Source organism: Oryzias latipes, chromosome 1 (genome assembly GCF_002234675.1).
Source record: "Oryzias latipes chromosome 1, ASM223467v1".
Lineage (NCBI taxonomy): Eukaryota > Metazoa > Chordata > Actinopteri > Beloniformes > Adrianichthyidae > Oryzias > Oryzias latipes.
The window spans coordinates 24,892,433-24,910,760 of NC_019859.2; the positions used below are offsets into that span (position 1 = coordinate 24,892,433).

General features: G+C 39.4%; 1 protein-coding gene across 2 annotated transcripts in view; it reads right to left on the bottom strand.

Annotated features, from left to right (window-relative positions):
- Window positions 1-301: 301 nt before the first annotated feature.
- The window catches only part of syngr1 (synaptogyrin 1), a 39,439-nt gene continuing 21,412 nt past the window's right edge, over window positions 302-18,328 (bottom strand). Inside the window, exons 2-4 of one of the 2 annotated variants that reach the window (XM_004066073.4) lie at window positions 14,782-15,019; window positions 5,078-5,223; window positions 302-3,102 (exon numbers count right to left, since the gene is read on the bottom strand). In XM_004066073.4, coding sequence (XP_004066121.1) covers window positions 2,887-3,102; window positions 5,078-5,223; window positions 14,782-15,019 — 600 coding nt within the window. In that variant the 3' untranslated portion in view covers window positions 302-2,886. Of the gene's footprint in view, window positions 3,103-3,432; window positions 4,912-5,077; window positions 5,224-14,781; window positions 15,020-18,328 lie in introns of those variants that run through there. The other variant, XM_004066074.4, reaches the window with a different exon arrangement.

The following is an 18,328-nucleotide window of genomic DNA, read 5'->3' on the forward strand; positions in this document are numbered from 1 at the left end:
TCTGTACTATTTTTAGATAATCAAAAAGACAAAAGCCTAAAAGGTTTATTAAAAAAAAGTAAACACTGGCATTAATGCTTACTTGTCAAACTTTCCTTTTGTAAACTTAATTTATTTACTAACTTATACATAGATTTGCTGCAGTTTAATTGATGGTTATTTTTTCAAATTTATTTGAAAAAATAACAAAGTACGCCATGGGAAGTAAACACACAGAAGGACAATCACTTGTCTACATCGTCTTTCTTTATTTCTGTTGGTTAAAACTGAAACATCAAAAACAAACATTTGAACACATTACTCTTTTTTTTCAGTCATTGTATTTCTAAACAGATTTCACAGAGGAACATCACACATTTTCAACTACACAGATGTAAAATATAAAGTATATACTTGTTTATATACTTTGGTAATTTTTTTTTCTCTTTTAGCAGTTAGTATTGTTATCCAAAATAAAAAGATTTCCCTACCCTGAAAGCAAAATAAAGGATGAGGCTTAGACTACCTCATCGTATATCTTACCACAGTAACAACAGACCATAGAGCTCTTCTTTTTTTAAATACAGAACAAGCATACTGCTCTAAAAGAATGCTGATTCTTCCCGTCAAACACTATATTAGGCTTAATTATAGATTAACATTAATTTATAGATTTACTAATACAATATTCTTTCAGAAAGCGGCGTAATGCATGTTTAGAAATACTTGGGGTGTTGATTGTGGACCTTAAATGCAGATTTGCAAACAGAGATAAAAATTTTTTTTTTTTTAAATTCCCTGCAGGACCTTTTCGGTCTACTGATACTGTATAAGGTTGGATTTATTAATGCAGAACAAGTTTTTTTAAAGAAAAAAATCAAGTCTTTAAATGGTAAAAGATGAGTGTGCTATTTGTGGGGGTCATGTGGCATCCAGTGTTTGTTGGATTTGACTTGGCAGTCAGCACTAAGGCAACAACTAAGAAAAAGATTTGCAGAAAAAGATTTAAAAAAACACCCTCACAAAAGAATAAAGGAAACACAAGCAGTCTTCTTTCTCTCTATTTTTGGGGTGGTTACTGTTACGTATGCATGTCGGTCTTTGTAATACAGCACTGAGAGGTTTTCTCTTCACAGACAACAATCACCTTCAAAGTGCTGCGAATATGTGCCTTGCTTTGAAAGTTTTTGCTATTAAACTATGCTGCCTTCCAGAATATCTACTAATAATTATCATTTCTAGCCACAATGCAACATCTTAAAAACCCACTCCGATGAAAATCCTGTATATAGTGTTTTTAACATGTTCTTGTAGTGTTTTTCTGATGCTGGAGGACATGTTTAAAGACAATTATGATTAAAATTGCATTTCTGAGTATTTCTTTCAAATCTTTGAATCTTTTCAAATCGTCGTGAATCAAGAAAAGATGAAAAAATGCCATTTGAAAAGCTTGTAGAACACGTAAAAGATTTATGGCCATAAGCTTCGTGCTTGTTCATTTTCCTTGTGAGAGCTGGTGTCTGGCTCAAAACTGTACGGCTGGACAGCTTTGGTATTGTTCACCATTTTTGTTGGACCGCTAATGTTAGGTCGGGGGTGTGACGGGCTGTTAGCTAGAGGGAGAACGTGTTAACAGATGGATGATGGGAAGGGAGCGGGCTTACTCCACGCCAATGGTCCTGCCTACAACTCATAGGCAAATTCCTTCCTAACTCCATCCGCTCTGCAGAAACTTTGTCCAAGAAAACAACACAGGTTTTTAGATTTTGGTTAAAAACAGCATAATTATAATTAAAAGACCACTGGGAACACTTTTATAATTGATCAAAAGATGATCGGAGTGGGGCTTTAAGTCAAGCAACTCTCCACAAGAATGATCTGAACCTTTATTATTTTCATTTTTGGGACAAGTTGTGCCTCCAAAATCTGCGCAAGGTAAAATTTTAATGCTCAAAAACTACTAGGACTCCACCAAAAACCTTAATTTGAACATCAGCTGCAACATTTGTGATGGTTGTAAACTCTAATCTGGTCATTTTAAACACACGTAGCTTCATGACATACACAGTACCGGCTCTTACTGCTAACAGCATTAAGGCCAGATCTGGAGCTGTTCTGTCTGTCCTGGGTCCAAGCAGAATTGCTAGCAGCACAAGTGAAGCAAATAGCTACCACAGTCTGATTCAGAGCAAATTTACGGAAGTTGCAAATGGCCTACCTTGCTTTTTCTTTTTTTTTTCGCCCGTTTTTTCGTGACAACAATCTCTATTATCACATTATCATAAAAAAATTATGAAGTAGTAGATGTCATCACAAGATAACAAATTTTGTAACATCATGGTAATGAGATAACGAAGAAAATACTTTTTTCCATTTCTGGACGATCCGCAGCAAAACAAAGCAATTTTTCAGGGAGATCATTGAACACCAGAAGAACTGATCAATTTATAATTGATTACTCTAATTGTGTTGTAACTAAGGCGTAGATTGTGCTGATGTTGTCGGTTAGAAACGACGTCCAAATCGTCATTTGAGAAAAAGGTTGGCACGGCTACACTTGCCCAGGCGACTGCTTATGTTTTCCTTTTGCATGTCTACAAGCGGATATACGATGATCAATGGCTTCATTTTAAGTGTTCTGCTGCTAACAAGAAATACTAGCTCAAGTTCTCTTCATCACAAGAAAAAAACGTGATTTATCATGATATAGAGATAGTCGATGTGGTTATTACGAGAAACGACATCCACTACTTCGTTATTATGAAAAAACGGGCAAAAAAAAAAAGCAATGTTGTCAGTTTGTGGCTTCCGTACAATTTTAATGGAAACAAAACAATACTATTTCTAGTTAGACTTTATTTTGGACAATTTTGTTATTCCCTACATAAATCTGAGCCCTCCGACATCTCAGTAGTCTTGACGCTGGTAGCCCCCAGTACCATCAAAAGCCCCATCGCTGTTGGCTTGGCCTCCTTCCCCATTCGGACTCTCCATGTTTTCGCCCCCAAAGCTTGTGTAAGGCGCTCCACCCGCATCCAGGCTTGGGTCGGTGTATTCCTGCGAGAAGAGCGCTGAGTCGGCCCCGAGCTTGTATCTCTGGAAGGCCAAGAAGGACTGCGCCGCCTTCGAGATGAGGGTTGAACGATGAACAATGACGAAACAGATGGATAGAGGGCAGGAGATGAAAATAGAGGTATATAATGAAGCAGGGGTGTTAGACAGGAAGGAGAGAAAAAGAAAATGGCAGAAATGAAGACATTTATTAGTGTGCTGGTAAAGCTTGTGAAGTAGGTTAGACAGCTTAAAAGGGGTTAATCAGTCAGCCACAGCAAGTTATGCTTTGCAGCATCAAAAAAGGTCAATTACACCATTGCTATCCACTATTAAGAGAAAACACCTTTCACCTGTTGAGCAACATTTAGGAAGCCTTATGTAAAAACGCGAACCTTGAAATGACCCTGACGTTTTAATCAAGATTTACTCATTTTCTACATTACAATTTAGCAGAAAACCTAAATGCATCACGATGAGAAGCTAACTCTGTCTGAAAGACCCCCCTCTCCACTTGCATTTCAATCATCTTTTAGTAACAGGTGACATTTCTGATTACAGATACTAGTATCACGATGCATTAGATGTAATTGATAAAACATGCAATGTGGACTGCATCATGAAAAGAGAAGGCTCAACAGCTTGAATTACCAAATTCTTTGTAATATAGGTCGCATTTTTTTTGCACTTTGGCCAGAGGTGTGACTTTGATATTAAAAAAAAAAGGCTCGCGCATTTCCCCCACTGGGCGCCACTGTAGGTATGTATCAGTATTTGCTGCTGATAGCAACAAACAGGTGTTCATGATTACCTGTTTAGTTTGTCACTTACTCTGAGTGAACGTACAGTACAGACCAAAAGTTTGGACACACCTTCTCAATCAAATGAAAATGTGTAAAACTTTTGGTCTGTACTGTAGCTATACACCAGGCTTGGCAGAATTGTTCCAAAGTGACACAGAGGAGGAGAGATTAAACAGATTTAGTGATTTAAAGTGATAGAAAGAGTTTAGTTGACTTGTTAGCATGTTCTCTATGGAACTGATATTTGAGTAACTGTTTGGCTAATATGTTAGATTCCTGTTTCATGAAGCAAAATACGGTGCCAGTGAAGCATGCATATATTTAGTCATTATAGTTATCTATTCTGTTATCATGATTTGCCTTTCAAATTTTCATGATTTCTCCCAAAAGTGCGACCTATAGTCCAGTGAGACTAGAGAATACGGCACATAAACGGTTACAGGGATAAGTATCATGTAAACTGTCACTTGCTTAAGAACTCCAGTGTGGTTACAGCTGCATCAATGCACACCTGTACATTTACTTACATAGTAACTTTAACTACCTGAGCAACCAGTGCACGCCTCTTCTTTGAGGATATAAAAAGCAAAAACCTCAATAAAAAAAAGCAGAGCAAATCAAAGGAATAAATTGGTAAACCCCAAGAGAGTTTGCTTGGTTTTATGTTTCATTGAGGAGCACATGTACACGTTTAAGAAAAGACTTTTAGCATTTATATCCAGAAATCGTGCATTTTGTAAAGAAAAATGATCAAGATGTATACTCATTTGGGGCTAAATCAACCCTGTTGGCTGTCAGAAAACGCAATCGCTTCAGATCTGCAGTTGTTCTTACAGCTGGGTTTTAGTTCCACTTGCTAACAGCAGTTTCTTGGTGTTGTCAGTAGCCCTTTAACCAAGAGTAGCCACTGTGGGAGCATGTTCATTTGCAGAGGGTTATTGTAGCAGCAGGATGAAGGCAGAGTTAGACAGAACACTTAGACTAAAGGTTGGTGAGGCTGAGGGGGGAACAGCTTGGTGTATTCCTCTTCAAATGACACATTCTTAAACTTCTCTATGGAGAAGAGAGTCTGAGCGACCTGTTGGGAAAACAGCCTTATGAGTTCACATGGATCATGACAATTAAAAAAAAGAGGTTTTCTGGAAGCGCAAGTCAGAAGGTCAGGGTTACTCTGTCCACACCAGCATTTGATGGTTTTTATTTCTCAGTTGACCAAAATAATAATTGATAAAAGAAAAACACACCCATGTGAAGATGGAGAAGAAGGAAAAGGTTATGGCTGCCCGAGCTGCATCCCCTCCTTCCCTGAGGGGATTGTCTTCCTCCTTGGAGACCTGCCACTGGTTGGCCAAGAAGCAGAAACCCACAAACCACATGAAGGACCAGAATGCTGGAAAAACAAAGTCAAACATACAGGATCAAAGTTCAAATTATGGTTGTGAACCACAGTACTCCCTATAACAAGAGCAGAAAGTACTGATTTGTCTCCCTGCTTCTGTCTTCATTGTTTTTTAATAAGTCGATGCTTGATTTCTAAGAAAAAAATAATAGAGGGAAGAAAGAAACAAGGAACAAACAAAAATATATTTTATAGTTTTCAGAATATAAGTCGCATTTTTTGCATAGCTCGGCTGGGGGTGCAACTTATTTGTGATTTTTTAAAATAAATATAACCGCTAAAGGGCACTGTGGGTGTGTATATCAGATTTTTTTACTGACAGCAACGCAGAAGAAGAAGCACCGCTCAGTCTGAAGCTATGTTCCCACTGCCCTCGCCCAAGAGCCTTCAGACAGCCACTTCCAATGAAAAGTCAATGTAAACGCATGTTTTGGACTTCCATGTTTAAAACTCTCACATTCACGTTTAACCATTTACTCTCTAGATACAAAACATATGACCATTAAACCAGGCTGAACTATGAAGAATCAGGGACGTATTTGGTAGTGACGTATGGATGGGGTCCCTTTTAATTCATGGAAGTGCCAACAGTTTAAAAATTAATCATGGAGGAGAAAAAATGTCCGAATTTACTCCCTACTCCTTAACTACAAAAAAAAAACAACCAAATAGTATGGGACTACCCTAGATTTAAAAGCAATTTGAACACCATGTCAACTGCTTTTTATTTTAAACTGCAAATTTAACACAACAGATTTCCTGAAGTAAAAATTGAATAAATACGAACATCTTACGATGACTATTTATAAGTCAACTTCTGAAAATGAAAACTGGGACGGCTTATAAAAAAATAAATTAAAATAAATTTTCTTCACATAAAAAATATTTAAAATGGGAAATTTCCAGGGCACTGGATTTTTGTATCCAGACAAGTCCACAAAATGCCGAACGTGCAATATAGTGTATTAAACAGTGAATAGTTAATTTGGACACGAGCATTAATTGTGGTTTGTGCCTGGCTGGAATTATACAACACCAGGGGCCTCATTTATAAACGTTGCGTACGCACAAAAGAAGGCGTACGCCACTCTCTACGCAATAGTTGAGATTTATAAAAAGCAAACTTGACGGGAAAATGTGCGGTCCTCCACGCAAGCTCTGACCCAGGCGTACGCACAAAAACGGGTGAAATGAGAAACGGCGACACCGTCGGCAGATGGAAGAAACACGTGAAAGTGACAGTGTGTGCCAAATCGTGCTGGCATGTGCTGTGCTACACAATGTGGCATAGCTTAAAAACGTGCCTCTACCCCCTGGCGCTGATTGCTGTGTTGGCCCCGACCCTGAACCCCATCCCCACGCATTTGAGCCATTTGCTGCTGCTGTGCGCCAGCGTTTGGAAGTGATGCGTCGCTTATAAAGAAAAAGAGGTGTGGAAAATATTATTTATTTAAGAATTCCCTCATCGTGCAGTTTATTTCAGTCAGGGCGATCTTGATTTCGCCCAACTCCTTGGCCACCTCTCTGATTGAACTACTGACTTCCCTCTGCATTTCAAGGACTGCATCGGTGAGGACGCGTCCACTGCTGGAGGGTTGAGAGCCGCGTGCCGTGGAGACGCTGGGTCCAGACGGCTGCTCAGCTGCAGCATCGTAACCACTGGCCCTGCTGGAACACCCAGCAACTAAAATAAAATTGTTCTATATTAATAATCTGTAATTGTGTAGCCTGCATACATGTGACTTGACTGCATTCATTTTAATAATTTCTCTTACCTGTGTCAGCCTGACCCTGGCGCGTCGGCGTCCCCTCCGTCTCAGTCAGGTGACTGAGGCGGAGGAGGACGCCGATAAGGGGGACTTAATAGGGATTCCCCAATAATAGCCGCCAGTCTCTCATCAAGAGGGTTCAGCTCCGGTCCCCCCACCCCCACCCCCCCACGTGGCGGACACACTCTGCCGATGCAGCGCTAGACGTTTTTTTGCCTCGACTTTGATGTCCGATCATTTCTTTCATTTCTTTTTTATTTCGGCCAGGGTCCGAGGTTGTGAGGCTACAGCATTTACGGCGTCTGCCACCGTTTGCCACTCACGTGCCTTTTTGGCATTAGTAATGCCCACACTGTGCCCTCCAAACAACGTTTTATCCTCTTTTCCACCTCGCCAACGATAACTTCTACTTCACATTGAGTGAAGTTATGTTTTTTTGATTTCCTCTCTGTGTTTGCCATGATTTAGCAAGCCATGAATATTAATTTGTGGGCGTTTCACGGACTATTTATGGGCAACTGTGGGCGTGTCATGTAGCCGCAAAAAGCTGCGCTGCATTTAGAATCGGTTGTGATTTATAAAGGGAAAGATGCGTAGGATGTGCGTGCGCACGGTTTAATAAATCCGAATATTTCTGTGCGTACGCACGTCCTATGTTTCATCCGTACGCCACTTCTGACGCAAATCCTACGCAAAGTTTTATAAATGAGGCCCCAGGTCTTTCATATATTGGAATAGAGCTATGAAAGAAAAAGCCTGGAGCAAGATTCATGAGATTTGCACTGCTTTGCCATTTTGCGCCAAGCCTCTTCAAACTGCAGGTGACGGACACGAGCTAGTAAACGGTAAAAAAAGAAAAGAAGAAACCCCTTCCTGCTTGTCCAGTGTGAACACTATGGGCTAAATGTGTGTTCAAAAATGCATGTTTAGAGTGTCACAAACCCGGTCTGAATGCAGCTGTACGCCAGGCTTGGCGGAAATGTTTCAAAGCAACATTGAGGAAAAAGAATTCATTTTTGATTTTGTGATTTCAAGTTATATAAAGAGTTTAGTTGACTTGTAAACATGTTTTTTATGCTATAGTTATCTGAATAGTTGTTCATGTGTTGCGCTGATGTACTAGATTTATCGTGTTACGGTAGTGAAGCGTGCAAACACTCAGTCTATTACTGTTATCTATTCCATTATTATGATTTGCCTTTCAAATGTCCATTCTGGTTCTCGTATTTTGTTGAATAAATTTCTTCCAACTGTGACTTATATATCGTTTTTTTCTTTATTGTGCTTTTGTTGGCAACTGCAACTGCTCCTGGTGTGACTTAAAGCCCAAAATTATACCTTACATACTTTTAAAATTTGCACAAAACTAAGCATTTAGACATGTTTGACAGTTGTCGAGTTCTTCACTGACGTTAGAGCAAACCACAACTAAGGAATATTTACTGTGATGCTGACCATCAACCTGATCTCTGTTGGCGAGTGGTGAGCCCACCTTTTCCTATGGAGTCCTATACTGTTCATAATTAAATAAATAAATATTTAATTCAATAAATAAATATGACCTCATGCAAATACACAATCAACCAATAAATCTCTCATAAATATATAAAAAGATCATGAAATTGTGAAAAACCAGCACACTGATTTTAAATTAGCCATTGTATTATTCAATATATTTCATTTTGCTTTAAAAACATGTTCATTATTTTAAAACAGCATTTTAAAATATTCATTTTTAATCATGTTGAATTTTACTATAATTCTGTCTTTTTTCAGAAGCTCATATTTCAAAATCTATATTTTCCAAAGTAGCTTTGTTTTTATTTCATGTTGGTGTTTTTCAGAATGGCTTATTTATTTCATGAAGAGCTTTTTCAGGAGAATGAGTCTATCTGTCAATCAGTGAAAGTGGGCGGGATCTAAACGCTCATTGGCTGATCCATGGAAATCGACTCATATTCCTAGATACCCGCTCAGCGGTGTGCCAGTCAGAGAGATGACATATTTCAGCAATATCCGCGAGGCTTTGCTGACATTAGAGGATCAAATAGAGACAAACTATCTGTCTGCTGCAGAAGATGCAAACATCCACAACTCTGTTTTTGTAGTTTGAGGGTTTGTGTGAACCAAACCACAAAGGAGCTCCGGTCGTCAACATCTTTCACACTCCTCATTCTTACGCCATTCACTCACAGCTCACATCGTGACATATGTCGGCTCGCAGGAGGATCGACAGAGTGAGACCAGGCAGCTGCGCAAAGCGGGACAAGCCTGCTCGGGCCTCCTGAACCTTATGATATTTTTCTATTTTCAATGAGACAATGATTATAATCAGGTCCTGATTTTATTTTTCCCTCTCAAGAAAAATGTTGAACCTTTCCTGCGATGACGTTTCTGACATCTTAACACTCTCCATGTACATTGTGCATCCATGCATTGTTACTGAGATAAGCACAAGCAACCGCTCCATGTGGCTATAAGGCTAAAAACATTAGCTGGTAGCCCCTCCCACACGCGGCATGGTGCGTTCATGGAAACTCCAGTTCATAGAAGCTTAGTGGAACTCCAACAATCACTCAGCCTAACTTAGGCCACTACTATACGTTCATGAGAAGATGAAAATTGCCAAACCGACCACAAAATCACCTGAATTATGCACACTCGCCCAAAGCCACTTTTATCCGCAAATTTAGAACCAAAACTGCCCAATTCATGGTAACACTGTGGATGTGTTGAGGTGCATACTACCCCTAGTGTTGAGGGGTGTGCATTGCGCCATCACGTTTGCTGAAGCATCTTCGATCGATACAGTCAGGGGAGTTAGGGTGCTGCTGCTTATGTCTGGGTAAAGGAATAGCCAATCAGAAAAGTGTCTCCGCCTTGTCTAGTTTGATTGACAGACAGACCCATTCTCCTGAAAAAGCTCTTCATGAAATAAATCAGCCATTGTGAAAAACAGCAACATTAAATAAAAACAAAGCTACTTTGGAAAATATTGATTTTGAAATCCGAGGTTCTGAAAAAAGACGTAAAATTATAATATATTCCACATGATTAAAATGAATATTTTTAAAATGCTGTTTTAAAATAATGAACATGTTTTTAAAGCAAAATGAAATATATTGAATAATACAATGGCTAATTTAAAATCAGTGTGCAGGTTTTTCACAATTTCATGATCTTTTTATATATTTATGAGAGATTTATTGGTTGATTGTGTATTTGCATGACGTCATATTTATTTATTGAATTAAATATTTATTTATTTAATTATGAACAGTATAGGACTCCATATTTTCCATCCTTCCAACAGCAACAGAAAACGCCTCATTTTCAGAGCAGCTGCTAAAACTTGAACAAAACGCTGTCATGAAAATTAAAGGGGTGTGCATACCTCAGTTTTCACCAGTTCCAAATTCTAGTTTACAAAAAAGTATGTCTTGTTTTTTCATTTTGTTTTGTTAGTTTTTTTCTCTTTAATTTTAAAAAGGACTTCTTGGACAAGAGTTCTGATGTCTTCACTTTAGAACCAACTATTTATTTCCCCTATATTTGACTTGTGAATCTTTAACACGATAAATATGAATCAGTTAATATATTATACTGACAGGCTTTTATAAGCAGAAAATAAAAAAAAAAGAATTCTGAAGTTTTTCTGTTTCTGCAAGATCACAATAAGAAAAGATAAAAGAGAAAACGCTTGTCAAAAACGGGAAGCGTGGTAGCGGGGGAGAAAATGTTGGAGGTTCAATTAGAAACATCCATTCTCATTAGTCTACCAGCTGTTCCTTTATTTCATTAGCATGCAAAACATGATGTAGATGTAGCCTGAGACAGAAAACAAGAGTACAAACAAGTGATAGAAGCAGAAAAGGAGAATCTGGTCTCAGACAAGAACATCCTCATTAAGAGACTCAACTGCGTCATTGGTATATTCACACAGAGATGCAGACGGACAAACAACACCTCCACAACATCTCTAATGCATGTTAGCACACCTGTAGCAAGTTTTACACCTATTTGATTTAAAATGGCCCCTATTTTCATCAAGGATTCTTAATATTCTACTTATGTTGTGCCACTGAATTCAGGTGGTAGAAGATTACCTTATGCATAAGTTAGCGGCAACATTTTACCAAAAAGACTTTTTAAATAAAAACTATAAGAAAATTACAGTAAATGCTCCTTTGGAATAAATACTTTTTTTGGTCTTTTGGTCACTGTAATGTATTGATTCATTCCCTATCCCTTTGGCTCCTCCCTTATTGCTTCAATTGTAGGGGTATTTAGAGCCATAGTGGTGTCCAAACCACTAAGGGGGAGACTTAGTGACCCAGGGCTGGCAATCCCTCTATGGGGATCTGAGTTCTGAGTCATGCTTGTGATGCAGAGGAGAAATGCATTTCTTCACCTGGGTGTGTTACGAAGTTTACATTTAAATGAAAGTAATGATGTTTTGTTTTTGCATGACTTCTTAAAGTTATAAAATAATGTATGTATTTTTTGGGCGCCAGCAGCAACGTGCTAACGTGGATGACCGGCGATTACTCAAGACGTCATCAAGTGATAGTAATGTCCATGTTTGAAGACACTATTTTCCATAACTCTCTGCTTGGAGGACTAAATGTAGGGGTAGGGAAGGAATTCGGATTTGGTCATAATCTTTCACGTTTGTTCAATTTATATGACTAGTATGTGAATGACGTTTTATTTTAAGACCCACTAAGATAAAAAACATGTTTTTGGTGTTTGGCGTTCTTGTGGAATTTTCTGATGATGGAGGACATATATAATGAAAAATTAAGATTAAAATAGCATTTCTGATTTTTTATTTACTTAAATCGTTGTGAATCAGGAGCGGACAAAAGTTCAGGGTTTAAAAAAGAGCTTATTTATGACATAGGAAAAATGCTGGGCAGGCCACAATCTCGGTTTTCCTCGTCCTACCTGGCATCTCACTCAAAACTGTTCGGGTGGATAGCTCCAATATTGCTTGTAATTTTTGTCCCACTAGAAGTGTTATGCTACATACACTCCACCCCTTTAGTAACGGGTATTCAAGAAGCCAATTCCAGTGAAAAGTAAATGTAATCAGACGTAAACACACGTTTCACGTTTCTACGTTTAAAACTCTTGCGTTCAAGTATAGCTACGCAGGACCATTTTAAGGCTCTAACTTGTTTTTTTCCAGATGGCTGAGGAACATTTGGATCAAATTAAGGATTATAAAACGGAAAGTTGGATGAATTTAAGGTCAGAAAGGGCTAAAAGGATAGGTCAATTGTAGCAGCCATGTCTTTAAATGCCACAGTGTGCTGACCTGGATCAGCAGTTTCTGTCCCCTGAAATGACTTACTACATGCTTTTTTGTAACATTTTTTAAATGTCTTATCACATCAATACATTTTATTTGTCTATTTGTGCTATACAGCAAACATATCTATGTTTACTTTTTACTTTGGCTTAAATCGAGTCCGTCCTGAGAACGGAAGGTTAGGTGTTCAAATCCATGGCCGAGTCATTTACCAATGACTCTAAAAATGCGACCTAATGCCTCCCTACTTGTCACTCAGTATTAAGGTGTTGGATTGGGGGGTTAAACCCAAACGCTTCCCGAGTGCGTCCTTGTCTGCAGCTCACTGCTCCCCCTGGGGATGGGTTGAATACGGAAAATAACTTTCAAACTACTTTCAACTAAAGGGACTTTAACCAAATTACAACTGCGCAAATATTTGCAAAAAATGATGGGACCTTTGGAACTTGTCTCTTTTTGCAGACAGAACTACTTTTAGCCCTTCTTAAAAAGATTTATGTAAATTTTAAAAGTTTCTGAGGAAAATTTCACAAATTTGCACAAATTTTAGTATTAAAAAAAATTAAGAGCAGGATTAAAACAGGATACCACCTGACTTTACAACTGGCACAATATGGTCAGATAGTTAAATTCTTCATGCTTCCACTAAACTCAGAGGTCTCCATCAAACAGTTAAACATAGAAATCTGATTAGTCCCTCCAATAGTTATTTTCACTGATCCACAGCAAGTGAGACCTTGCTTGATGCTGCAAGAATGTAGATTTGTAACTAGATAAATCAGTTATATCATCAGTTTTAGAATCAGCAGAGCACTGATCTTTCTGCTCAATGAACTATAGGAGTTGTTGACTCTTCCAGTTATCCACAAAACATCTTTCTTTAAAGCTACAGATACATTGGACATGTGACACGTATTCAAGAATGCGCTAAATGCAGGTTCTTGAACCCACTTTTAGCCCATGGTGTTCCCCCTGGACAAGCAGGAAGTGGCATCCTCTTCATTTCTACTAGTGCATGTATGCCACTTGCAGTTAGAAGAGGCTTGGTGTGAAACGTGGAAGCGGTGCAAATCTTACAAACAGTCAATAATACTGAGCTCTTGAGACCAGCACATCTTTCAAAGATGGATGTGAAAATGGGCTTGAGTAAAACACCTGGAGTTACAAAAAATGAATAGACAGTTTTGTCCATGTGTACCACCAAAGTAAAACAATGTCATATTTTACCAAGGTTCCCTTGGCATCAGACAACTGGTGTGTAACTACACAACTTTCAATATAACTTTCAATAAGGGCTTTGAATAAGGTGGTGCAGTGGATAGCGCTCTTGCCTCACAGTAAGAAGGCCCCCGGTTCAAGTCCCGGCTGGGGGACCTGAAACAGACCATCTGTTGGGACCATCTTTCTGTGTGGAGTTTGCATGTTCTCCCCATGCATGCGTGGGTTCTCTCCAGGGTCTCTGGCTTCCTCCCACCGTCCAAAAACATGCTTCATAGGCTAATTGGCAACTCTAAATTGTCCATAGGGGTGAATGTGAAGGCCCGTACACACCGGGACGAATATTCGCCAGGCGTTATTCGCCAGCGTTTTTCGCCACGTTTTTTGTGTTCACACCCAGGCGATTTTCGCTGACGATGAGTGGAGTGAACATGCAATTTCATTCCCTGACATTAGATGGCGCTTAATGTAAAACAGAAATACTCCTGTACACAAGGTGGCGCTGCGCAACTTTACGCTTCTTAAAGTCGCTTTTCACTCAGAAGAAGAGAGCAAGTATTTACACGCTTGTCAGAATCAAACAAAGAAAACATGAATATTTCAAGCACCAGTAGCTCCAACTGGTACTTGGTTCGGGGATGTTTTAGAATGTCCGTCATTATTGCTTCGCGGCTGTGTAGACGCTACTTGGCGTCTATCTTCTTCGCTGGTATGTGTGCTCAGCAAGGCAGTTTTGTGTTTGAGCGCCCCCAAGTTGTGTTTTACTGTAACTTCAGAAGCTCCAGACACGTGAGCAAAAGCGCCATTCTCATTGGTCGAGTAGATTTCGACGCGACGCGTCGAAAAAAAAAAACGAACCCGAGGCGTTTTTTTTTTGACGCGTGGCGTTTTTACGCGTCGGTGTGCACACTCTCATTGGTGCCCTTTGTTTAGTCACGAGGCGTTAAACGTCGGCGAAAATCGCCGGCGAAATTCGTCCCGGTGTGAACAGGCCTTAAGTGTGAATGAGTGTGTGATTGTGACCCTACAACAGACTGGCGACCGGTTCAGGGTGTCCCCTGCCTTCGCCCGTAAGTGGCTGGGATAGGCTCCAGCAGCCCCGTGACCCCGAAAGGGAACAAAGGGAAGAAGATGAATGAATAACTTTCAATAATAATTTAATTGAAAAGTTCCGCTCCTCTACCGGTGCCATATATCCAAAGAAAAATCAACAATTTAAGGAGAAAAATAGGGTGGGAACGTTATTACCTGACACTCCAATATCAGCCAGTACAGCCTTTTTGCGGTCTTTGACACTGCTGATCTGAGGGAAGTAGATGTCCAGAGCCAAAAAGGCAATACAGCAGAGGAAGGCCATGGAGCCCATAAAGACACCGTAATTACAGGCATTCTGGTTGCGGTTGAAGATGCAGTACTGTTCCATTTCATTTTGCCGGTTGATGTAGCCTTCATTAGCGATGCAGCCGAAAATCACGATGGAGAAGAGCTTGAATGAAAAAGAAGAAAGAACAAAAAAAGAGTTTACATGGGGGATGTAAAAGCTTTGAACCAAAGAGTCCAAGCATCAAACAGTAAAGTTTACAAGATAACATAAGTTAACAAAATTGCAATCAAATGCACTTTGACTCAAAAATGGAAAAAATGGAAATGTTTTTTCCTATGAATACAAAAAAGCAACTGTTTCTTAACCTACAGTTGAAGTTATGAGCATCAGTTAACAAATAATAATAATGCCATGTTACGGTTTCTGTTTCTTTGCCCTTGTGGTTTGTTTCCTTTTTGTTCTGTGATGTTTTCAGTTCACTTCCTGTTTTCTTTTGTAGGGTTTCCTGTTTTGTTTTTGTTGTGAGTTTTACTTTGGTTCCCCATCCTGCCTGATTGTGTTCACCTGTGTCTCGTTTGTCTGTATGTATTTAAGTCTTGTATTTCCCCTCCTCCTGTGATAGTTTGTATTTGTGCTGTTGCCTGTTTTCGAGCGTTTTGTCTTTCGAGTCTTCGAGCCTGCTTAAGCAGTGGTTTTGGTTTTTTCTTGTAAGTTTTGTTATTAAAACCCCCATTCCCTGCATCCTCCTGCCTCCTCTCCTCTCTGCGCCTGGGTACGTCCCTCCTATTCCCCCCGTAACATGCCATGAGTATAAAACATTAAAGGGATGCTTTGACCGTGGTTTATTCACTTTCTTCTTACGAGCCTTAAATTCATTTATGAATAATTGCATCTGCTGTTCTTTTTCCACTTTGACTGTGAATAACTAGAGGGGAATAAGCACTGACATTGTTACTTATCTACAAAAACAAATGCTTTGAAAAATTAAACACTCCGCAACATTGTAATAAAGTCCCACCCTGATAATCTTTTGATCTATTTAAAAAACGTTCCCAGTGGTCTTTTAATTAATTACACACATGCCATTTCTTTAAAAACCAAGAGTATGTCAGGAATTCACCTCTAAAATGTGAGCAGGATTGTTGGCGCGGAGTAACCCCACCCCCACTTCCCGTCACTTATCTGTTTACGAGCTCTCCCGCTAGCTTACAACCCCTCACACCCCCACCTAACATTACTGGTGCAACAGAAATGGTGAGCAATAAAAAAAAACCTGTATATTCTTTTACCAGTCATGTTAATGGTTAAAGAAGTTTTAACCCTCCAGAAAGGATCTGTTAAAAAGGGTCTGCATTTATTTTCTTTAACGGGGTAAAGACCCAAAAAACCTACCACACTATAGGATTTTAGGGCACACTGTCAATAAATGGTCTATTCTCTAACCTTTGTCATACATAAGACGCAATGAACTACAAGGCACATTAAGTGAAACAAAACGGTCAGAGATGAGTATGTCAGTTTTTAAAATACATGTGACACATTAGCTGCATTAGCGTATTCACAATGCCCGTAACTCCCAACCTTGTTTGCAACACGCTAAAAAAAACAGATCGATATCGCTACAACAAATATTACTGTAGCTCCACGACCTCCCAACCTTGTTAGTAACACATAAAAAGCACAGTCTGACACTGCTACATGTTAGCCGTTTTAGCGTATTTACAAAAACACCCAACCTTGAAAGTAACACGTAAAAGAAACACAGTCCAACACAGCTGCACACTAGCCGCATTGGCGCATTCACAATAACACTCAAATTTGTTTGCAACTTGTATAATTTTTTTTTATCATTTTCACAGAGCATTGTGGATCTCTCAAAATTTGTTTCGACATCAGTAAACACAAGCAGAATTATTCCATTTATAAGGCGATCCGAATGTTTAGGTGCACCATCGTTTTTTGTAAAAATTAAGCTTTTAAGTAATAGAGTACAAAACGGAGTCAGCAACAGGAGTTAGTAATGTAGATGGAATCTAATCTGCTCTCATCCCCTTTCAATGGTGCCATGGTCAAACACTTGTTCTGTTAGTTTATCACTCCGCTGTGCTGTACCGTCAGTTTGCTTTAGAACCTCAGCTGATAGAAGACAGCTCAGTCCAGACAAAAACTACAGGAAGCTTTTTTTGCCAGGGGTAAACTGGGCTGAGGCCAGTTTATGCTTGTCGGCAGCCTGTGTTGGGATTATGTTGAGTGATGGATTTAAAGTGTATCTGCGTAACTGAAAGACTAAAACAGAGTAAGCTAAAGGTGAACCTTGAGTTTGGAGATTGTTTACTCAGCTGCTGTGTCTGTTTGTTCACTAAACGGTGACAAAAAATGAGATTACATAATAGCCTTCTCCTCCACTGACAGCTCTGGTCGTGAAGCAGAATCAAGGCTGAAAGGAGTCAGAGATGTCATGCATGGGGGTAAATACAGTAGCTGATGCAACAAAGTCCTTTTACTTTACCAATCCAAACACACGTGTTGTTTGAAAGATGCCCTGAAGGATGAGGTTGATTTTTTTTAGAGATCTTTATCAAACAAACGGAAAACCTCTCAAGAAACATAATTTTTCAAAACGGTCTAAATGACATTAACTAATTAAACTCTTTTAGCAAAAGCACCATGTTCCTGATAATGCAATGAAGGTTCAATGAGAATCAAAAACACAACATAATTGTGATCCACAGTTACCACAGTTTATGCCCAGTTTCCACTGAATGGAGTCCTACATTATCATGTTTCAGCGTCAACTTTGATGATGGAAGCATTTCAAACAAAGACAAACATGACAAAACACAGGCATGTCTTGCAGTAACCTTGTTGCTTGTGCGGCCACTTTAAAGGACGTCATCAAAATAGAACGTACCAGTGTTGTGCATGTGGTAATGGTATCGTGAAGTAATTTTAAGAACAATCAAAGTTACAGACACATATGATGTACGGGTGATGCTGTTGTACGGTGCCCTTACGCCGGAGCCTTGTCATTGAGGTGATATGTAAGTGCCCATAGGATGCATGTTGGATGTCCACACAAACTACAATCTGATTGTCTAATTTCCTTAAGTTGTTAACAAGGCATGTGCAAGGAACTCACACTTATTGCTTGGACAGCACCAATAGGGGGCCTATTGGTGCTGTTCAAGTGAGAAGTGAGAGTTCCTTGTGAAGTGCAGAGGATTCAGGTAGGTTGAAAAAAAAATCGTTACTACACACCTGCATCTCACCTACTTCACCCTTACTTACAGTTATGTGCTGTTTAAGTGTTGGTTATGATCTCTTGCAAACAGCATGCCTGTGGAAAAAAATGTGCATGAACATTTTCGCTCTGCGAGCTCACCTAGCGGTCGACATTTTTTAAATTTTGTGCAGGCCACCTGGATTCCCGAGGTTTTCCTATTTTTTTGCCAGCAGACAACCTGCATCCAC